The sequence below is a fragment of the Bubalus kerabau genome, chromosome 3 (genome assembly GCF_029407905.1).
Source record: "Bubalus kerabau isolate K-KA32 ecotype Philippines breed swamp buffalo chromosome 3, PCC_UOA_SB_1v2, whole genome shotgun sequence".
Classification (NCBI taxonomy): domain Eukaryota; kingdom Metazoa; phylum Chordata; class Mammalia; order Artiodactyla; family Bovidae; genus Bubalus; species Bubalus kerabau.
The window spans coordinates 151529522-151554179 of record NC_073626.1 but is presented as its reverse complement, the minus strand read 5'-3'; the positions used below and the strand labels follow the sequence as shown (position 1 = coordinate 151554179).

Here is a 24658-nt window from a genome sequence, read left to right as displayed (position 1 = left end):
ATAACCTTTTTCTCCACTATGCATTTCAGTCTGAAATTTATAATTTCAGCAACAAAAAACTTAGATATCCAAGTATGTTCATGACTGGTCTGCTTGAATCAGGAGGATGTGAAAGGGCGCGTTGAACTTTAGAAGGTGCATCTCCATTGGAAAGCTCTGGAAAAAGTGACTGATAACCCTGAAGGGCCTTACAGATCTCAGTGCTTTGGTGGGAGCAGATCTGGAGAAATGCCCCAGAAATGCTGGAGAAACACTGCAACCCTTGGGAAATCAAGGGGTAGTTTACTGAAGGACTGACCTTTAATCTTCAAATTTACTTAAAAAGAGACCTGGCGGTGACTTGTGATAATCACAAAGGCACTTTACACTGTGACTGCTGTTGTGTTTTTTTTGTTTTTGTTTTTAACCAGTGTTCAAAGTATTGTACCTCAGAATAGTCAAAATCACTTAAAAAGTGCCATTTTAAATACTTCAAAGTTTTGGCACCTGTAAACATCTCAGAATTGCCTCCTTTCTTTCTCCATTCAAGCTGAAAACTGGGAATAAATTTGCCGTCATGCTGAAAGGCACATGGATATGACCGTTCTGCAATGGAAGAACTGTCTTTGGCTATGACTGGTTATTGTTGCTGCTGGGCGTCTAGCTGCATGGGGCAGTGGAAGGAGCATGGCCCCATAAAGCAGGAGACCTGTGTGCTGGCTTTAGCCAAGTATCCTGGATGGGTCACTAAACCCATAAATAGGAGAAATATGAGAGGTCATCTTACAAGATAACATCTAGTTATCTTGATGTTGTCTTGCGTATTGCGTATTCAGTCACTCAGTTCTTTCTGACTCCTTGCAACTCCATGGACTGTAGCCCATCAGGGTCCTCTATCCATAGAATTTCCCAGGCAAGAATACTGGAGTGGGTTGCCATTTCCTACACTAGGGGATCTTCCCGATCCAGGGATTGAACCTGCGTCTCTTGCATCTCCTGCACTGGCAGGTGGATTTTTTCACCACTGCGCCACCTGGGAAGCCCAGATGTTATCTTGATATAAATTGTAATATGCATTTGAGCGCCACCTACAAATAAGAAGCCTAAATATGAGGCTCCTAATTATCACTCAGAGTTGAAACTCTATGGGGACTGAAATGCATTCTGTTTGCTTTCCTCAATAAAGATAAGGTGGAAAAGAAAAGAAGGGTTTATTGCAAGCCTTTATTCTTATTAACTATGGTGGAAAATGATTTAAAAATGACTTGTTTCAGTATTATGTTGTATTCACTTATCAATAACAAATAACTTTCCTAAGTGGCTCAATTTTTCATGGATTTTCTATGGTTTCTCTTCTGTTGTTTTAGGCTCCAGTGGCATGGCTTCTAAAAAGGACACTTTAATAAGTAAATGTAAGAAGAATTCTTAAAGTAAAAAGTTATGTGATACTAGGTGAGTATATAATTCTACCTACCTTTCTATGGATTAGCTTTAAATTGTAAGGAAAGAGACAAGAATCTAAGTTGTAAATTAAATATAAAGTGTCATTTCCTTCCAGCATTTTCTGTGCAACCCCTCCCCGCTGCTTCCTCTCCCACCATCTTAGTGCATAAGATCAAAGGTAAGCTGACATGGCCTTGCACCTTCAAAAATTAAAAAGTTATTATGGTCCAGACATGAAGGTGAACACTGAAAGTGGTGGATGAGAGAGAATGAGGCAGACCTTTGGTTAAAGTAAGTGCCCTCTGATGAAGGAAAGAGGAGGGAGAGTTGATGATTGCAATTCATTTATTATGTGATCTTGTTTATAGAGATGAATTAACAATGTTGGGGAAAAGATTTATTTCTAAGAATGCAAGTAGAAGAAAAGAAAAGTAGAAGAAAGATCTTTGGCTTCGATCAGCCATGGTCTGGACATTGTAACAGATAGCTGAGGATGTCATGGGAAATGTTTCATGTTCACAAAATCCTGAAAAACATCCATATAGGAGAAATTGCAATATACTGATAAATTACATGAAATGATGAGAGAGTGGGGTAATATATAACCTGGTCCTCACTCAAATAATCACCTCAAAATATAATGCCTGCTCAATCAATGGTCTCCATTATCAAAGGATAGCATTTTTAAAGATCATATCTAAGATTTAAGAATATTCCTTTTTTACTGGGGATGATTTTTGCTTGCAATTTGTGGAACAATTATATATAACCCATCAATAATACAATTTATTATTTTATTAAGCTAAAGTTTGGAGAGAAATTTAATTGTACATTAACTTATCACTGAAAAATCCTCTGTAGGTATGCTGCTGCTGCTGCGTCACTTCAGTTGTGTCCGACTCTGTGCGACCCCAGAGACGGCAGCCCACCAGGCTCCCCCGTCCCTGGGATTCTCCAGGCAAGAACACTGGAGTGGGTTGCCATTTCCTTCTCCAATGCATGAAAGTGAAAAGTGAAAGTGAAGTCGCTCAGTCGTGAGAAGTTAACAATTTACATTTTTCCTCTCCTGCTGCTTTCCATACATGGATGATTGATGGATTCAATACTCAGTCTCTTTTTTCTGGAGGGAGGCTGGTTTAAAATTACATCATCGTTGGGATTGAAAACATCACTGTTTACAACCTTTGTCACTATGAATATACATTTAAAATTTACATAATCAGTCTACCAAAGGTAATGTAATATTCATTTGATATATGTTAAGCTGAATTCAAAATTAACTCTGGACGGTCTTGAACCCACAATTTAAAGAACCATCTGTTAGTTTCTTTTTAATTTATGTTATTTTCTCAAAGAAGTTGGCAAGGCCACACTGACCTGACAAATAAATTTTTTTCTGATGCTCTCAAATACTTAATTAAGACTACTGAAAAAAATGAAATAGTGAGTGATCTTGGTTCTCTCCTGCTTGACCAAGCACATTACAAGTGATTTTTTTCTTGGATATATAATAAGCCTCCATTATAGTCAGTGAAAGTCAACTGGTGAGAGTTCAAGAGACAAAGTTTTGCCAAATATCAAATAAAATAAAATTAAAAAAAAAAAAAGAGAGAGACAAAGTTAAGGCTTTTCAATAGCTTCCCCCATTAATTTGAAAAGAACTTTCTTCTTTTTGTACCATTCACTCAATTACTCACTCAACACACATTTATTGAGTCCTTGAGGTATAATGTCAAGTGCTACAGGGGACAATGATGAGAAAAATCTTGGTTTCTCACATTATCTCCTTTATTCTCACAATCATTTTTTTCTAACATGTTCTCAACTTCTCATGCCTCAATCGCTTCAAAATTTTCCCAGTTAGTTCTCTGATACCCAAGTCACACCCTCTTCAAATTGTATTTACACTTGACTGTAGAAAAATAGTTCCTGATCGAGGGTGTCCTGTTGTCTATATGAACACCACTACCACCACTGATAATCACAATAACAATGGTACTTAATAGACAGTATTTCTTGAGTCATTTACTTTATATACTCTATCTCATTTAATCTTCCCTGTAACCATGAAAAGTAAAAACAGTATTTTTATTTCATTCTTATCCACAATTTCTTACTAATGGGACATGGGTGTCTATAGGGCACTGCACAGCTTTTCAAATCCTTGAATTAGCTTGGACACTACCACTCTCTTTTTTCTGTTCCACATACATTTCTACAGGGTATTTGCTTTTTTATCACAGTAACTTCGAAAAGACCCCCAAATCCCAGCTTCAAAAAGACAGGACATCATGAAGAAGAATGTGGTACGACCTAATGTTGAAATCAAACTATCTTAAATGAATAGTTCATGCAGTATCTGACAGCTATTGAATATCACAGAATTTCATCTGGGTATTTAAAAACACTCTGCCACACTCTTGTGCGTCTGCTGTGGAACCTCAAGATGCTTCTGTACATGATTTGGGAACTTAGTTTGGAAACGACCCCTCTTCAACTTTGCCTTTCTATACTGCTCATGTGTCACTTAATGTTCTGTGTTCTGTATTTGAATTAACTGTACACACAGGTCTCATGTGTGCCACTAGATCAACTGCTCTGGGAAGTCCAGAGCCCATTCTTTGCACTTGTCCTGGCACAGCTTATATGTAGAAAATGTTCAACAGTAGTTTGTTAAATGAAAAGAATCACACTGTATGTATGTATGTAATTTCAGTTATTTGAAATGCCTTTCATACTTGCCCATTAAAATTTAAATATATTTTTTGAACTGAGTGTACAGTGGATGTGTAGCTAACCAATCGACTGTAGAAAACTAACCCTTGAATAAGTAAGGGATGATCTTGAAGCAGACAGAGCTGTTCTTACTAGCAGTTTACTTACTGTTTTTGGAGTAGCAGGGAGTAGCATTTGGACAGCAAATTACTGTCTTCAAATACATTAAATTCTGAATTACAGAGAAAAGGAAAATAATGATAAAGAACACTATAGAGCAGACTAATGTGCTGCAGTCTGTGGGATAGCAAAGTGTCGGACGTGACTGAGAGACTGAGCTGAACTGAATGTTTCTTTAAGCCATTAATGACAATATCATCAACAAACCTCTGGTAGAAATCATACTTTAAGATTAAATTATATTCTGTTATCCTTTAAGCATCTGTATATTAGTTCTAAAAAGCTATCCAAAGAAGTATTAAATGGTTCCCGTGTATGCAGGTGCTGGTTTCCTTTCTTTTTTCCTTTTTAAGGCTGGGAGACAGACTACATTTCTTCCTGCCCTAAAAAGTAAATGTGCATCTTATCAATTAATCAGATTTAAGTCCAATATCATTCAAGAGAATCCCAGTTAGTGAAGTTTTTTTTTCAGTGATTTAAAATGCTGACAGTTATTAGCAACACACACACACCAAGCCATTTGTCTACTAAAATTAAGGTGGTAAATGGAAATTCCATGGTGGTCCAGAGGTTAGGACTCTGAGCTTTCACTGTGAGGGCCCTGGGTTTGATCCCCAGTCGGAGAACTAAGATCCTGCAAGCTGCTCGGCACAGCCAAAAATAAATAAATTAAAAATTAAAAAGGAGATAAGATTGAGAATATAACTGATCTGAGGGAATGTCAGGCTAGTTCCTATGATTTTTCTCTCCTTTCAGTGTCTATTTCCCTTGACTGACTAGAATCTCAGTCCTAGCACTAGAGAAAGATCAGTGCTGTAAACTAATTCACTTGAAGCGTAAACAGACTTCAAAGCACAAAGCAAGCACTGGTGACAGAAGAGCCCTTAGTTACCTGCTGTTTCTCTGTCAGTTGAGGTCAGTTCTCCATTGATTCCATTCTCTTTGGTATTTGAGTAGGTGCCCTGTGACCCATGTTCTCCAAAGGCGCCCTCTTCATCCTCTCTGTAGGGGAATCCATTGGCGCTTCTGACAAGTCCTTCCCCTGCCCCACCTTGATCCTTGATCTCCGGTGGGTGAGGTTGGGCGGATGCCTCTGTAAGTTGAGCTGAGGTCCAGTGAGGCGCCTTGGCTTCATCTTTCCGATCATCTGCCATTCTTCAATGTCCTGGGATGTTTCCTGTGATTGGAAGAAGAAAAATGGCAGCCATGACCTTGGAGAAAGATTATCTGAAGTACTAGAATAGGGAAAATTGACAGCAAACTCACCAGCAACTGATGGTCAAGAAAACACATTCAATAACCCACTTTTAATATCAAGAGGTAGCTACTGTTAACACCTTAGTTTTTAACAGATCTTTTCCGGAATATCTATTTTTTTTTTTTTCCATATAAGATCACCATTCGTTTCATATACTCTATTTTTTAAAACTAGTGTTTGGCATTTAAGGACATATCTGAGCTAACTTTCATTGACATATGACCCTGACTCAACAGGGAAAATAGGGAAAATCTGTAATATGAGAAAACTGGATAGAAAACAGTAGGGAAAAGAATGGCTCACGGGACATGCTGGATTATGGAAGATTATTCCAAATACTCTTTAAAACCACAACCCTCTGTGAAATCTAGAAAAGACAATGGTCAGTATATTAGTCCTTTCAATTTCAAAGACGTTTAATTCAAACCAGAGGAAGATATATCTTTCTGGATACTGAATATTAAGAGAAAGAGAGTTTTGACTTAATTTTTCAGCAAACTTTTCTAAGCTCTATCTATAGATTAAAAAGGGAATGGCATTTTCTCTTGGTATAAATCTTACATAGAGAATAAATATATTAGGCCTATGTCACAACTTACAGTATTATGTCACAATTAAGTCAATTCAGTTAAGTCATTAATATTCATTAGGTGGCCATAAATTATAGTAAAGTTTGAATAAGTCATGGAGTAGGTATTCTGCATGTGTTAATAAGGCAACAGTAGGTACTGCACAGCCTTCACTTATATGCTGAAGCCACTAAATTTACAGATGTAGTTGACAAGAAGTGATACATCACTGTTTTGAAATGCTGTTGCCAGCAATGTAGCTTCACTGATGGTCTATTGTCCCCACCCTGATGATGACATAGACAATCAGAATCTCTGATGGAAGCTAAGAACATTTTCCTTTTTTTTTTTTTCCCAAAATAGTAACTCAACCCAAACTCTCCAAATAAACAAACAAAAAGTCTATGAAAACAAATCCAATTCTAGCTACCACGTTCTGTTTAGAGACATCACAAATAAATAAAGCTGTCACGAAAGTAAGCTTTCTATCAGATTTCTAGCAAGAATCTTATTATTATTATTTTACTGAATTTCAATGCTATTCTAAGGTCCCTATTCTAATTTTCTGTTCATACCAAGAACTACACGAGTTAACTCATTTGAACTAATTTGACAACGCCAAAGCCCCTCCCCACACCCCTACAATTGCTTCCCATAAGGGTTATACTTATCTTCCCTATGAGCATTTAAACAGGATTTAAGCAATTTAGTTTTTAAAACATTGATTGAAGGGCTTCTGAATAAATCAAAGTGCATCCCCACATCACTGACGACGTATAAAGAATTGCGTGCATGCAAGAGTATCTTTATCTGTAAAATGAGGACAATGATGCCTAGTTTATTGCTTTGTTGCAAATTTAAACAAAGTAAGGACTCAGCACAGCCCCCAACAAGCTCAATAAATAGTAGTTTCTACCTTTGCCATTGTTATTATAATAATACTAACAGTCATCATACCACCACTCATTACATATGAAATACTTTCAGTAGTTTTTCTGGAATTGTTGGCATACGAAGAGGAGCCTGAAAACCTGGTAAGTCCAATAATAAGAGTTACTTACAAATTTCTGCCCATGTATCACAGAGAAATGATTGAACGTTCCAAGACAGGCATAGCCAATGTTTGGGACAGGAGAGCCTAATGGGAGGAGTGTGTCCTAAGAACTAACCACTCCATGTGTACATCTGAAAACAGAACCTTTTATAAAGATGGTTCTGCAATGTTCTAGATCCCACTCCACTGCTGTATTCTAGTCAAATAAGAAAGGACCTAAATTGGGAGTCTGAGGACTGTGTTTCTTCTGAGTTGTTCTGGCATCTCCGTATGTCTAATGGGCTGAAAAAATGATCTACATTCAAACTGTGACCTTGATCACAATATTTTATTGCTAGTGAGACTGTTGGCTCAGCATCCTTACCTTTACATGCCTTGATTTCTTTACTTTTTCTGTACCAGAACAGCTTAAATAAGATCCCCACATTCTTAAATGGTCCAAACTATTGTTTCTGTGCAGAGTGAACACTTATAAATAGAAAAACTTCCCCACAAAGAAGTACATGACTTGTTAATATTGCTTTTAAAAAGATTAACAGGTTTTCTATTTTGGGGGCAATTTCAGATTTACAGAAACATTTGAACAGATAATATAGAGTTCCTATGTATCTTCTGCACTCAAATTTCCCTGTCATTAACATATTAGTGTGATTCATTTGCTATAATTAATGAAACAGTACTGATGCATTATTATTAACTAAAGTTCATAGTTTAGATTCCCTTAGTTTTTACCTAATCTTTTTTTTTGGTTCTAGAATCTCATCCAAGATTCTACATTACATTTAGTTCCATGTCTCTTCAGGTTCCTCCAGGCTGTGAGAGGTTCTCAGACTTTCTTTGTTGTGGATGACCTTAAAAAATACTGGTCAGGTAAATTCTAGATGTCTCTCTATTGAAATCTGTCTGACATTTTTTCATGATTAGTCTTCGATTACATTTTTGGGAGAAAGACCACTAGCAGTAAAGTGCTCAAATAAGCTTGGGCAATGCTGAGTTACATGGGCATGTATAATACAAGTTTTCTGACAGCTTTTGCTCTTTTACTGCACATGGCAATCTCAGGGTAGGGCACTGGTGTGCGAAGCATCCCAAGTAATTGGCTACAGAACCTTCATTTGATGCTACCTTTATTAACATCTCCAAAAGGATTTGGAAAATACTTAGATTTGTATTTCAGCCCATGTTTACCCCTGGGAGTTCTTGCCACAGACATTCAAAGGATATAAAATAATATGAGCACCTGCAACTCCCAGCAAAATGTCACAATTTTTCCCCCAGAGAGAGGTGGAAAAGATTTCTCAGTGGCTAAAAATCTTCATCTTGAACCTAAAAATCCAACACTGAAATGAGCAGTGTGTTACTTGAGAATCATCCACTTAAAACATGATAATTTGTTTTCAAGAGAACAGGTATTCAAAAGTGAATTCCTTAGTCTTTAATACTTTCAAGTTTTTAATTCTTTCTTTATAGTTAGTCGATAAAAACTAACGCTGGAAGAAGAAAGGCAAGGCTGGCTACACTGACTTCCACTGCTATCAGATGTACAAATAAAGTGAGTTTATTATCTAAAATGCATCATCTGGATTCCTGATGAGACTATTCAGATAATACTCCTTCAAACACAGGTAATTAGTCATATTTCACTTTCTAATTTGTTGGGCTTTTGAAACATACAGAGCCTAACTATCTATTAAGTGACAAGCATTTGAGGAGATTTCAAGCTAGAACTGGCATTGCTCTGGAAAAACTTTTTTGACAGAAAATATGATTTGGAAAGATTTGTTTCAGTTTTAATGAAAAGCATCTGGAATCAGAGGAGACATTATTTAGACCCACTCCCTTAAAATAACAACATGATATTATTAAAATACCACCCATTCATGATAAATTTCACTTAAACACCCAATCAGTGTTTTGGGGTCACAGATAATCTCTACTCTTCAGAATGGTGTTAGAACATAGTTAAAAGTTATCACAACTTCCTTTAATTTCTTCTTCCTGATGTATAGTATTACTTTTACCTGAATCTCTGAAAATCATGCTTGTGGAATTAACGGTGATAAGAAAACTGAGAGAAAGGCAAATCCTTTCCAAGTCTATAAAAGAAAATTTGTGAGGTAGCAGGAATTGTAACATCCCATTCCTACTATGTAAAGGGAAATACTCTCCTCTCTCCATACTGCAAAAGATCACATAACCTCCTGCTCCTAAGCACTGAACAGCTAGACATCTGCTGCACAATCTTCTGGATAGAAAAAGCAAGCTGAGAAGCTACTGGAACTCTCCACCTTCTCCTCTTCCCAAAAGCCTAGCTTGATAATGTGAGCAAGGAAATTCCTAAGTTTTTAAAAACAGTACTAAGTCCAAGGCATTGAGTTATAATTCATAATAAGTTGCAATGAGATCTTAGCTGTTAGGGCTAAGCATAAATGACAATATGAATGAGGATATAGATATCTGTAATACGGATTTTTAAAAAGAAATCCAAGAAGTTCCAATATCTATTTTGTATGAGAATGAAATATTTCACTTGACTCTATCATATCATGGCTATTATGTGACATAATGCAGGGCCCCAGTAATCTTCCCAATTAAGATATACCATTGGAAAAAATGTCAAGAGAAGATCTTGTGCCACCAGAAATACTGTTATAGACTTGAGTGGTGAGCTTCAATCTCTGCTACCTCTTATTATTAAACAATTTCCTCTTGATATTTGAAAGTTCTCTAAGGACAGATATTTCTTATTTCATCAAAATCCCAGCTGTTAAAATTCCAGTTCTTCCAGTTTCCTAAGCCTTATAAGGCTTAGACCTGGATTTCTCAATCTAATGCTCCTTGGTAAGAACATGCATGATTTTTTCACACCAGCTGTTGAATCCACTGATCATGGCTATACTCTCTGATTCATTTCACTGATGGATAAATATGAAAAAAGAATCTTTGAAAGTTTTAGTCGCTCAGTCATGTCCAACTCTTTGTGACACCATGGACTATAGTCACCAGGCTCCTCTGTCTATGGCATTTTTCCAGGCAAGAACACTGGAAGGGGTACCATTTCCTTCTCCAGAGGATCTTCCCAACCCAGGGACTGAACCCGGGTCTCCTGCATTGCAGGCAGATTCTTTATTGTCTAAGCCATGTGTAGGCTGCAAACAGTTGTTGAATGTTAAATTAACACCTCCAGATTGGTTCTGTCAGCTATGGGTATTTGGCCAACAGTAGCTCAACTAGTTGCAGGTGACATGAGTTCAATTCCTAGGTCAAGAAGATCCCCTGGAGAAAGAAATGGAAACCCACTCCAGTATTCTTGCCTTGAGAATCCCAAGGACAGAGACATCTGGCTGGCTACAGTTCATGGTGTCACAAACAGCCAGAAGTAATTGAGTGACTGAACACACACACACACAAACCCAACCAACGAGAGAAGATTCATTCTGAAACCTAATTTTCAGGCATGACAGAACGGAGATTTAAGTTCTAACTCCATTGAGAGCATACGAAAAATAACATCAAGCAGAACAAACTTCTAGACCCAAATAAGACTTTGCATACATAATAGTGACTGTGCAACATACAGGTTTAGAAATACCTTTAAGAGAAAAAAGCTTTAAAATCATGAAGCTAAAATGGCCTTCGGTGATGATCATCCATTCCAATGTAACTTGAAGTGTTTCCAGCCAAAATCAGCCTGCAATGCAGGAGACACAGGAGATGTGGGTTTGATCCCTGGGTCAGTAAGATCCCCTGGAGAAGGAAATGGCAACCCACTCCAGTATTCTTGCCTGGAGAATTCCATGGACACAGGAGCCTGGCAGGCTATAGTCCATAAGGTCGCAAAGAGTCGGATATGACTGAGAACATGGCACATCTCCATCCCAGAAAGTGAGAATTTCTGGTTTTAGGGCTTGGAAATTGGTATTTTAACAGATTTAACAAGTTACTCTGACATACTGAAGTTTGAAGATTGGTACTTGCAGGCAAACCTGCCACATAGGACCTCAGAACAGAGTGGGGAGTGACAGAAATACATACAAGAAATACTCCTATGGAATAACTGGAGTAAAGCATTAAAGCAATTATCTTGATAGCACAAGGTGATCAATCTGACAAATAGAAGCTGAGTCTTTCACTGCCTTAACCCAAGATATTTATGAACGATGGGATGGAGTTCAGTGACTGCTTTCAGTGAGCTTCTTGGGAACATGCCAATTCTCTGTTGTGTCTAATCCTACTTGAAGGAAGTAGAAATATTTCAGAAGAATGATTAAAGTTACCCATTGTCTGTGATTAAAAAAAAACCTACTGCATACTGTGAAAACAGAGACTAGTCCTTGGTCAGTTTATCAACATCTTCAAGATGCCTTTAGAATATTTATTTTAGACACTTCTTGGCATTCATTAATGGTTTAAGACAAAAGTACACATGCCTGAAGTATCTTAAATCTAGTTATAATCTTCATCTGTTAGATTAATTTGGAGATGGATGTGGGGTAGCAGGCATGGTGTGTATATGTGATGGTTTGAACTAGCAAAGCCCTCAAAGAAGTTAACTAAATGATTTAATATCTAGATAGTTGACATGTGTGCTGAAAATGTCATTTAGTAAAGTATAACTTTTCCTCTTGGGATTCCCATAAAACCACAAATCTCACTGTTTTTCTTTGGATTACAACATTAGAAAGATCACAAAGCACAGAAATAGTCCCTGATTATAGTTATTACCAGGCACCATTAAATACTCTAAAAAACTGGCAAAGGGAGAAACAAAGAAAGCTTGGAAAATCTAAAGGAAAAATATATTGTGTGCCAGACAGACATGTCTCCATTTTCATAATGCACTTGGCATGAACAGTTCTAGGATGTTTTCTGTGATACGTTCTGCCCTGTCATCATGCAATGTGCCAGTTCAATAAAAACACTGGGATTATAGTTTTGTACTGATAGATATCCAAGGATGAACAAAGAATAAAACAACCAGTTATATAAAAGCTTATGAATATTGTTTCCCCTTTCCATGCAGGCACAATTATGCCTTACACTATTAACTATCCATGTCAGTACTACAAAACAGAAACTTCTGTTTTGGCCCCTAAAAATAGAAATTTATGTAGAATCCATATCTCTACTTCCAAGTGTTGAGGAGTTCTAAGCTTAAACAGTTGTGGACTAACTGACTATAACTCTATATATTTTCTCTTCATCTCTGTACAAAAATTAAAAAAAAATTAAGAAAAAAATTAAGATGACATGAATATCTGAAAATCCAAATAATTGTTTCATGTCTTCTCTGCTCTTTTCAGATTGATTGTAAAATACCAACAAGGATGATTCATCCTTTTATTTTTTTTCAGGATGATTCATTCTTCATCACACACCATGACTAATAAACAATTCACATCAAGAGAGCTGGTGAATGCATCATTATTTCTGATGATAATGAACGCAGAGTACACAACAAGCCAGTGCTAGGGTACTGGTAGAATCAGATAAGGTAAAACAGATAAAGTAGAGTTCCAGGCAAGTTGAAAGTACCCAACAAATGTTACCTTTTATTTGTTGTTATTACTTGGTGGCTCTTATATAAAAACTTTTAGCAATAGGATTCAATGTACAGTTTGCTACATATTGAAAAACTGAAGCCAGAGAGAGTAAATTATTTGACCAAGTTAGATTCTTCCAGGGAGATCTGGAATGAGAAGCCAAACCTACTACATCCATTCCACTGCTAGATCTTTCACCAAGCAGTCAAATTGGTGGAATGAGGTACAGGAAAAGGAGGCAATCCAGATAAGGACTCTAACTTCATATACCCATTCCATTGAAAACAATCTATTACATTAAACTGGGTAAGGAGCTTTATGTAACTATGGTATACAATCTATATTTCACTGTTGTATATATTTCTGAACTTCAGTTCAATTCAGTTCAGTCACTCAGTCGTGTCCAACTCTTTGCGACCCCATGAATCGCAGCATGCCAGGCCTCCCCGTCCATCACCAACTCCCGGAGTTCACTCAAACTCATGTCCATCAAGTCAGTGATGCCATCCAGCCATCTCATCCTCTGTTGTCCCCTTCTCCTCCTGCCCCCAATCCCTCCCAGCATCAGAGTCTTTTCCAATGAGTCAACTCTTTGCATGAAGTGGCCAAAGTACTGGAGTTTCAGCTTTAGCATCATTCCTTCCAAAGAAATCCCAAGGCTGATCTCCTTCAGAATGGACTGGTTGGATCTCCTTGCAGTCCAAAGGACTCTCAAGAGTCTTCTCCAACACCACAGTTCAAAAGCATCAATTCTTCGGTGCTCAGCTTTCTTCACAGTCCAACTCTCACATCCATACATGACCACTGGAAAAACCATAGCTTTGACTAGACGGACCTTTGTTGGCAAAGTAACGTCTCTGCTTTTGAATATGCTATCTAGGTTGGTCATAACTTTTCTTCCAAGGAGTAAGCGTCTTTTAATTTCATGGCTGAAATCACCATCTGCAGTGATTTTGGAGCCCCCCAAAATAAAGTCTGACACTGTTTCCACTGTCTCCCCATCTATTTCCCATGAAGTGATGGGACCAGATGCCAAAGAACCAATAAATATACATATCAGAAATGAATAGTATTTAAATGCTCTGAAGCTTCAGCTTCTACTGATGATATCTCACTAAGGACCTACATACTAGAGATACAGTGAGATAAGTAATAGATTTCTAATCAGAAAATCAGGATTGAATGCTGGCTTTCTCATTTACTAGGTGTTCAAACTTAGACATGAACAAAATCTGAGCATTACTTTCATAAGCATCAGGTCACTGAACGGATCAATTTTGACCCCTACATCAGTAATTTTCTTTTATCATATAAAGAGAAATTCAGTCACAATAAGTTTAATAAAATCTTCCTTAGACATAAATTTAAGTACTAGGATAAGAGTTTAAGAGGCAAATTGTCACTTGGAATTTGACAATTAACAATTTTGTTTCAAACTTTTTCAGCTTGAAATCTGATTCCAGACCTGTAAGACTTTGTCCAGTGTCACATAATAACACACTGTAAATCTCCTTTGGGTGCAAATCTAAGGACTATTCTGTAGAATTCCAGATTGTCGTAAGTATTTACTGGCACCATTACCAAATGAAGATCCTTTAGTTCTAGACACCTGAGGACCACCTTACAGGGAAGGCACTGGTTGTGCATTAAGGGGCTACAAGTACAGCAATTAGTACTTGAGGACAATATGCTTCAGAGATTTCTTTAAAGGAGGTGGGAGCAGGGCCATGACCCAGGTAAACCTGGAGGCTGTGCTATATATCACAAAATAAGATGCTAGAATAACCCCTCTAAAACCCCAAAAGTTGGAAAAGAAAATGGAAGTCATGAAAAAAAAAGGTGGAGACTTGGAAGTTAAGGATTTATTTAAAAAGTAAATACTTGATGGTGTTCCATAAATGGGATCTCCTTTTAGCTATTTAAGACAGAAGGAAGGATGAAGTCCTGTGAAATTATAAGCAAGATGCCACTGTGCTCTTTTCTGCCTCTTTGTCTGATCTGCTCAGTCTCTTTATCTTTTGATGAACAACTCCTCCTCCACAAACACAAGCTATGTGACTGAAGCTCTGCCTCTGAACATGTTCTGATTACAGTCTTGTCCTAAATACACTAAGTGTATATGGCTGCTAGGATACTCAGTCACAGCATTTGTTTTCTGCACATCTTTGAACATAATGCACTCTTTGTCAATGGATGTGCTGAAGCACAAGCTGAATGCCTATCCTGTCATGAACATTATAGACTCAAGGGGATGTTGGCCTATATGACTTCTAAAATGTTTTCCGACTGAGATTACAAATCTTAATTCATTAGCCAGTTAATTTTTTGAGAAATTAACATTAAACAAACATTAAAAGAAAGGCTCTTTGTGTCATAGGGAATGCACTAGGGATACAAGAAAAAACATATGGCCCTTATGCAGAAGGAGCCCCCAGGCAAACCAACAAGAAAAAGTCATGCTGTGAAGCAGATAAAGACAAGAATCTGTGGAGGCACAGGGACAGTTCTTACCACCCTGGGAAGTTAATCAAAACTTCCCGGGGGAGGGAACACTGAGTTGAGTTTAAAGGACAAGTTAACCAAAGAAAGGAGGGACGTTTTCTAGGAAGATAGAGCCTGGATGATCACAATTGCAAACTGCGTTATTTTTGATTTGGGCTAGGCAACACCTTCCCAGAGAAGGCAATGGCACCCCACTCCAGCACTCTTGCCTGGAAAATCCCATGGATGGAGGAGCCTGGTGGGTTGCAGTCCATGGGGTCGCTGAGGGTCGGACACGACTGAGCGACTTCACTTTCACTTTTCACTTTCCTGCACTGGAGAAGGAAATGGCAACCCCACTCCAGTGTTCTAGCCTGGAGAATCCCAGGGATGGGAGAGCCTGGTGGGCTGCTGTCTATGGGGTTGCACAGAGTTGGACACGACTGAGGCGACTTAGCAGCAGCAGCAGGCAACACCTTCCAGGAAGATACCCATAATGAGCATTCTTCTGGCCTCTCAAAGTCCAGTTTTCACCCTGTGTTAGATGTTCCTCCCCATACTGTCTTCATCAAGGAGCTGTGAGCTCTTGGAGGGAGAGCATTTCATATTCCCACTACCAACACCTAACATAGTGTGTGGCACAGAGTAGGTTTGATAACAAGTGTTTACTACACGAATGAATGAGGAACACATGTAAAGCAGAAGATTGTTCACTGTGGTCCAGAGGTTAAGTGGGACATGGGGAAAGGAGGCTGACAGGTGGGCAAGGGTAGAAAAATTAAGAAGTGTAGTAAGCCATGCTTAGACTCCTCCTGAAAGCCAGAGGGCTCCAACAAAAGATGTGACATGTGACATAATCAAGTTTATTTTTTAGAATGATTGATCCAGCAGTGGTATTAAAAGTGAATTGGAAGGATGCATGATTAAATGTGGAAGCAACTCTTAAAGAAAGTCACTTTAAAAAAGGAGCATCTAGATCTGGACTGTGGTGATGAGATTAGTATTGAAATGAGAGGGTAGATTCCATGTTCAAAAATGTAATCATTTAAAACAAAACCTAACTGTCTTCTTTTTACCAGACTGCTTATAAAGTTTCTGTATTTTATCTATCTATCTAGCTACCTATGTATTATCTACCTATTTACAAACCTTACTAGCCATCTGTTTGTTGTGAGAAGCATCATGCTTTATACTATTCTGACAGGCAATTTATTATTTTCTTGAGTCTGGTTTGTAACTGAAGTTCAGATATGTTAAGTTTAATTATATACCATGCTCTGAAGAGTGCTCTTTCATTAGACCATACAGTGTTAGGAAATATTTTGCTTGATTTTTGATGAACACTGAAAAAAAAGGATGGAATTCTTTTTTTTTTTTTTTTTGCTTTGTTTTTGTTCAGTGTGAACCTCATGAAGTTCTTTTGACGCCACTTTTAAAGTTTTCTTTATTCATTTTTTTTTGTCATTTGAAACGTGACAGTGGATTACAAAGACATATGGCCTAGTTAGATCTGGATTCATCTGATGAGACATGGAAGCAAAGAAATGGAAAATATTGAGAAAAGAGAGCCTTGAATAGACTGAAGAACTGAACTTTTCCTTAAGAGGCACTATTAATAAATTCCTTTAACAAAGCATGTATTGAGCTCCCGTTTAATTTTCAGATTGCTATCAATTATCAGTTTACTTATTACACTTTCTAGAATCTAATTCAATAACATTTGTTAAACATTAGGTTCACACCAAGAATTCTGTTAGACACTAAGAATATAACAATGATTAAATTATAGATTCGGGCCGCAAACAGCTTACACTATACTGAAGAGGTCAGATGTATTTGAAATATATATGTTATAAGGTAACACAGTTAATGCAATGATAGAGGCCACTATTGGTGCTACATGAATATAGATCTGAGTCATATATATTCGAAAAGAAAAATGGATAGATGCAAAATATTTGTATAAGTTTCATTTTTAAATATACTAAACTACAGCATCCAGGGAGAGTCGAAAATCTAGTTAATTATAATAAACGCTAGTTTTCTTCCAGGGAAAGGTAAAATATGAGTCACATAAAAGTAAAGTATGAGTCATACAAAGCAGAACAACTTTTTCCCATTTTCTTTCTTTTTGGATTTGGAGCAGGCTGTGTGCCATGTTGTACTGTGTATCTGTAATTGTGACTCAGGAGAATTCTGAGTTAAATTGCAAGTATCCTTGTTCACTCCATCAGTTGAGTTGGACCAAAAAAAAAAAAGCTCAAGAAATCCTTATCATTTGGAATTCCTTCACAACTCATGTCTGATCCAACTGGGTCAGTCAGTCCTCATATACTGCTTTGATTTCTCTCTCTGAGCTGACATATCTTTGTGTACCCTGGAGTGAATTCTAGAAATCAGTTTAACTTTTATGGCTTGTCACTTGTATTCTGCTAACCTTCTGGAATATGATGTGGCATAAATTTGCTAAATCCTCCAGGCCTGAAATATATGTAATAAGTCTGTGTTTACGAGATGATTAAAAACTAAGCTGAAAAAAATTCAAGTAAAGAAATAGTCACAATAATTTGTCTACAAAGACAAATATTCCAGTCTTACATGTAGAAGTCTTAATGCATGTATAGGCACTGATGTGGCAAAATTGTATGCTGCACTAATAGGTAAAAATATCTTGATATAAAAATAGACCCATCATAGGCAATTAAGGCAGATGGGACCTGGTCAAGAGCAAATAGACCATGATTTGTAATGTAAAAAATGTTAAATTAATTTTTAGTGAAATACATTTCTATGACAGTCACACAAATTTTGAGGAAGCATATTAATTTTTAAAATATATTCTTTGAGCAGTGCTTACTTTTTATTAAACCCAATATAGTTTTGACACTATATATGACCACTGCATTGAAAAGGATAGGAATTTTATGCTTTTTTAATGGCATTAGAAAAGGGGAGAGAAGATGACCGATAAGGCCGATGATAAATCTCTGGGAAGGTTAGAAGCGTAGCTGGTAATAATGCTTTCAAAAAAGGAAAGAAAGAAAGGGCCAGTGTGGACTGGACCTCATCTTTTTGGGATTCCAAATGAATTGAGGCAAAAGAAATACAGCAGTAGTGTCTGAGCTTTAGGTTGGCGCTCTTTGATTTTTATATTTCTAATCTATATATCCAAGAATTCACCTTAGTATACTTACAGAAGCAATAGACAAATCTGGAAAATCTTCCTGTCTCTGGCACCACAATCTCTAAAACATTTTTGAAATTCTCTTCAATTCCATGTTGAAGAACTTGGGTATCAAAAGTAAATCTATAGATTAAGAAATGGCTTCTCAGCAAGAAGCAAGCATATGGATTACCTACATTATCTTCTTTTTAAAGGTTGTGCATGTGTGCTAAGTTGCTTAAGTCGTGTCTGACTCTTTGAGTTGCTATGGACTATAGCCTGCTAGGCTTCTCTGTCCAAGGGATTCTCTAGGCGAGAATACTGGAGTGGATTGCTATGCCCTCATCCAGGGGATCTTCCCAACCCAGAGATCAAACCTACATCTCTTTATGTCATCTGCATTGGCAGGTAGATAATCTTTACCACTAGCATCACCTCAGAAGCCCTCAATACAACAGATTTTTGTTCAAAACAAAGTTCATGAAATCCTCCTGTGTTTCTTAGGACAAAATAAAAGTCTTTACAGGAAGAACTTATAAATAAGAAAAGAGACTGTCTCACTCATTCTTAACCAAAAAAAAAAAAAAAAGTGATACAGTGCCTTAATCATGAACAGAAAAGAGACATGCTAGGTTAGAAAATGTTCTTTTCTGGTGAAATTTATCAGTATGTACTGAACATCTATTATGTCACAGGCTTGGTTCTAGATGCTGAGGATATGCAAATACTAGCAAGACTCAGAGGACGGCAGAGCATGAGATGGTTAAATAGCATCACCGACTCAATGGACAATTTGAGCAAAACCTGGGAGACAGTGGACAGAAGAGCCTGGCAAGCTATACTCCATGGGGTCTCAAAGAGTCAGACACGACTTAGCAACTGAACAACAACAACAGCAAGACTCAGCTTTTGGTCTTTAGAAGGTACTGAGAGAAATCAACGTGTCAACATGTATTTAAGTGATAATATGATAAATGCCTTAATACAGATAAACAGGGATTCTATGGCAGTTCCTATGAAATAAAAAAGTCATGGGAGACTTCATAATGGCAAAATGTGCTTTCAATCTTCAAGGGCATTCATAGTGGATAGTGGCATAATTCTAAGCACAAAATCAGCGTAATATGATGTAGGGGTAGAACAGAACTGGAAACATGCTGGAAAACATTAAGGCTGCTTCAGAATGCCCAGCAAGGGTCCAGATGATGAAGATCCTGTCAGGCTGTGTAGTACAAATGTTATCATTATGGTTCCCCACTGAGAAACTTTAAACTGATAGTGAATGATAAAATAAGCCGTAGGAAGGGTTATAGAAGATTATTATCAGAATCAGGAAAAGCAGATAGTTGGTCATAATGTGATAATCAATGAGAGGGCATATAGGAGTTTGAATTAAAGTAGTAGTAGTGGGATTGGAGATGGGGAAAGGATATAAGATGTTTATTTTGAGACAAAATTAAGTCACTCAGTGCCCCATAGGTCATGCAAAATTCCCACCCTCATGAAAATTACATTTTAATAAGGTAATCATACAGTAACCAAATACCTAGTTAAAATATTAAACTTAATATGAACTAAATATTAATTTATATTAAATTATTTAACCTCACATGTCACATATTTAATATAAAATTTTAAATGAGAAGATAACAGGGCAAGAGGAAACCACTATTTTCTGTAAGGTGGTCAGAGAAACATCTCTGAGGAGATGAGTTTGGAGCAGAGACTTAAATAACATGGAGGATGCTAGCTATTTAAAGAATCAGATAAGGATGCTCCAGGAAAGAGGTGGTGCTGTAAATACAGAGGCTCTGAGATGTGAATTAACTTCTTATGTGTGAGGCTGACTTGGAGTAAGATGCAGGAAGAGTGCTATGAGAACTAAGCGGAACCAGGTTGTGTAAGATCCTGCAGAACTTGGGTCAAGAGTTTGGATTTATTTCTAAGAGGGAGAAATGGGGAAATATTGATCAAAGGGTACAAACTTTCAGTTATAAGACCAATAACATCTGGGGATCCAAATACTGTATACTGTATACATTAACAGTTGCTAACAGAGTAGATCTTAAACATTCCCACCATAAAAAATAAATGATTCCCTGGTGGCTCAGACAGTAAAGAATCTGCCTACAATGCAGGAGACGGGTGTTTGATTCCTGGGTAGGGAAGATCCCCTGAAGGAGGAAATGGAAACTCACTCCAGTATTCTTGCCTGGAGAATTTCATGGACAGAGGAGCCTGGCAAGCTACAGTACATGGGGTCACAAAGAGCTGGATACGACTGAGTGACTAACACACAATTATATGGGGTGATGGAGGTGACAGTTAATGCTCTGGTGGTAATCATTTTGCAATATGTAAATGTATCAAATCATATTGAATACTTTAAATTTACATGTAAAATGTCAATTATGTTTCAAAAAAGCTGGAGAAAATGTATGATGAGAAGCCTCTGCAGAATTTTGAGGAGGGTGGTAAGAACTTTTTAAATACCTTATGGCTGCTGTGTGGAAGGCAGACCACAACAGGGAAAAGAGGGGAAACCGAGAGGCAAGTAGAAGACTGCTGTAGTCATCATCTGAGAGGGGATGGCAGCTCTGGTCACAGGGTGCCAATAGACAAGCAGATTTCAGACACCAGAAACAACAGTAGCAAAAGAGACCTGCCATGATTTAAACTCTTGAAAAATAAGAATTAGGAGGATTTTCAATGTAGTATCTATGTACAAATATTTCAAATGGAAAGATACACCATGTTCTTGGGTTGGAAGAATCAATACTGTTAAAATGATTATACTACCCAAGGTAATCTACAGATTCAATAAAATCCCTAAGTAGAATACCAAGGCCATTTTTCACAGAACTAGAAAAAAGAGTTTTAAAATTTGTGTGGAAACACATAAGACCCCAAATAACCAAAATAATCTTGAGAAAGAAGAACAGAGATGGAGGAATCACACTCCCTGATTTCAGACTATACCATAAAGTTATAGTAATCAAAACAGCATGATACTGGCAAAAAACAGACACAGATCAATGGAACAGAACAGAAAGCCCAGAAATAAACCCACCTGATTAATCTATGACAAAGAAGGCAACAATATACAATGGAGGAAAAAAGTCTTTTCAATAAGTAGTGCTGGTAAAACTGAACAGCTACAAGTAAAAAAAGTGAAATGAGACCATTCTCCAAAGCCAGATTAAAAAAAAACCAAACAAACAAACTCAAGGGATAAAAGACCTAAATGTAAGACCAGACACTACAAAACTACTAGAGGAAAACAGGCAGAACACTCTTTGATATAGACTGCAGCAATATATTTTTGGCTCTGTTTCCTAAAGAAAACAAAAGCAAAAACAAACAAAGGGGATTTAATTAAATTACATAATATAATTACTCAGCTCTGCAATGAGAAAATTATATAAAAATTATACATCAGTATGTTACTTCCCTACATAGCTTCATTGAAAAATTTCCCTGCTCTCATGTTTCATTCAAACAATCCTTCTGTAGTGTATATTTAAATGATCCACAGTTGGTAAATGTCTGTATATTATATTTGAGTGTGCATGTATATTATGTTACATTATCTTAAATTACTCTGCTTTGCAATTTCTCTTCCTTTTAAAACAAAGCTTCCTTTAGAATTCTTAGGCTTCAAAGGCAAGACCCACTCAAGTTGTAAACAAAAAGGAATACATAAACCCCAAACAAAAAGGCTAACATGCTGCTTCCCAGTAGCAAGAACTTTCTAGTATCACAGTGGTCTGTCTTGGAAAAAACGTCCTTTTGATTGTTTTGGCCCTTTGCTCTTCATTCAAGATTGATTACTACCGGATCTTTCCTAGAGCTTGGCTCACAATGGTTTTAAATGAGTTAAGCTTTGGCGCCCCCTTACTAAAGTATTTGCTTTAGTGAATTCTAAATTTCTCTCACAGAGACTACAACTGTCTCAGAATCAAACTGCCTTCTGTAGTAATTGCTGAGCACACAGTACAACTGGAATCTTTGACATTCATTAAAAAAAAGTGTGTATGGATGGGAAGGTGGGTGAGAAAAGAAAAAGAGTAAACAAATCAATCATAAGAAATCAGCATGTTTAAGTAAATCACTATACTGCTCAGAAAGAAAGATCTGACAGAGACACTCAGAAGGGATCAGCCTGCAGGTTCAGCCAAGATGGATTTCTGCTGATCACTTTTCATTCTTCTTACACATTAAATTGTTTTTCTTGTAGGAAGAGCTATTTTTATTAAGCTATCTTCATTTTAAAATGTTCTCTGATGCCATGAGAACTTGGTTAAATTGCTACCAATTCTCAAAGCGAAAGGAGTTTTAACCTTCAAGGAAATCAGTGATCATACACTTACTACAACGCAGTATGTACATGAAAACACAAGTGTTCCACAGTCACAGGAACCTGAAACTTTGTGATAGAATTATTAGCAGATAATTAGCTAAATATTAGCTAAATATTCTACAAAATTGAATGATTTTTATACAATACTATGACACCATATTCTAGTCCCATAAAATAATCAGATGCATGGCTACCCTCCATATAAATGACAATATTTACTACTCTCCAAATAAATAGTACTGATAAAACAAGTGAAAAACATAATATGGGGCCTATACTACTTGTAAGTTCATTCAAATATCAAAACTCTTTAAAAATTTTTGCAAAAGTGGAAATATTCCTCAATATTATACCTTTACTTATTTTTTCTTGAAAAGGACACCTTTTCTTCAGTTAAAAATGAGTTTTTATTTGACTATCTCAATTCATGTCTTTTTATAATGCATTTTAGAAATTTACCATAATACAATTAATTTTGTTTTATAAGTGAAGTGAAAGTTGCTCAGTCATGTCCAGCTCTTTGTGACCCCATAGACTTCACAATCCATGGAATTCTCGAGGCCAGAATACTGGAGTGGATAGCTGTTCCTTTCTCTAGGGGATCTTCCCAACCCAGGGATCGAACCCAGGTCTCCCACATTGCAGATAGATTCTTTACCAGCTGAGCCACAAGGGAAGCCCTGTCCTACAAAGATGCTTCTTACATCTATAAATTAATCATTTGATACTTTTAGCAAGCAGCTATTGAAGAAAACCAATAGTAGTATCAGGCACTATGCTTTTTGAGTCATTATCCTTTTGGACACAACATTCATTTCTATAAGGAGGGCTTTTTAACATATCTCATTTGTGTACTCCTGTAAGAATTAATTTTGATAAACTGATGTATTTACATTTACTATTTTAACATGATACTGAAATTGTGATTCATAGTTTTATCTCCACATATGAATAGCATCTATTCTTGCCAGGGCTTGAAATATTTGATCTAACTGTTCAAATATATTAATTCCATAGACAGATTTTCCTTTGGAGACTACTGGCAGTTTATCAAAATCTCTTTTCTTTTTCCCTAGGATTGCACACAGTAGGATTACATTTACCAATCTCCCTTGCACTTAAATGTGGCCACATGACCCAGCTGTAACCAATGAATTGTGAACAGGCATCTCTAGGTTTTGCTCATATATACTTCCATGTGCTCCCCTGTGGTATTTTCCCTTCTACCAGCTTAATGGAGACAATAACAAAGCAAAGCTATAAATAAAAGGAGTCTGGATGCCAGGCTGACTATGAAGAAGAAAGACATCCTCCGAATTCAAACACTCAGCCAGGACTGTTAAATGAACAATAAATAAAGTTGTAACACACTTTTGAATCTAGTTTTTTTTTTTTTTTTTTTTTTTTAGCAATTAGCCAATCCTGACTAATGTACTTAGAGAAAAATTGGAAGAAATATATAATGAGATTAGAAAAAAAAAAAGGACGAGACTAATAGAAGTAACAGGGTTAAAAGAAACAAATTTCAGTAACCAACTTCTATTTGCTGCCTGCACAACAGATCCCAACAGCAGCTAGGACAGGTCATGGGTGCTGGAATGGGAGAAGGAAGAGTCAGCTTGAGGCAAGAACATTTCCTGCTGCTCCGCCTATATTACCTTCTTCACGCCCCTCTCTTTTTCTGGTATGGATGGAGCAAAGAGCCCAGCCATCAGGTTGGTCCTATTCTAATGCCTGTCTTGTGGCCAAGGTGGAGAAAAACTTGCAACTATTTTCAGAGAATCTTAGGACAGTCTGATATTCGCCAAGGACAAAGTGAAAGCACTGCCTTTCTTGAGATGGTAGCAGATAGAAGACTGTACATCTGGTCTACTTCCTGTCTCCACAGTCCCTCTTCATTCTCCCTCAACATC

General features: G+C 37.1%; 1 protein-coding gene across 7 annotated transcripts in view; it reads right to left on the bottom strand.

The window, feature by feature from the left end:
- MAP2 (microtubule associated protein 2) overlaps positions 1-24658 on the bottom strand; it is a 133478-nt gene that overhangs the window by 72258 nt on the left and 36562 nt on the right. For all 7 annotated transcript variants that reach the window (XM_055573326.1, XM_055573319.1, XM_055573322.1 and 4 more), the window contains exon 3: positions 5210-5494. In XM_055573326.1, the coding sequence (XP_055429301.1) occupies positions 5210-5471 (262 nt within the window). In that variant the 5' untranslated portion in view covers positions 5472-5494. The remainder of the gene's footprint in view (positions 1-5209; positions 5495-24658) is intronic.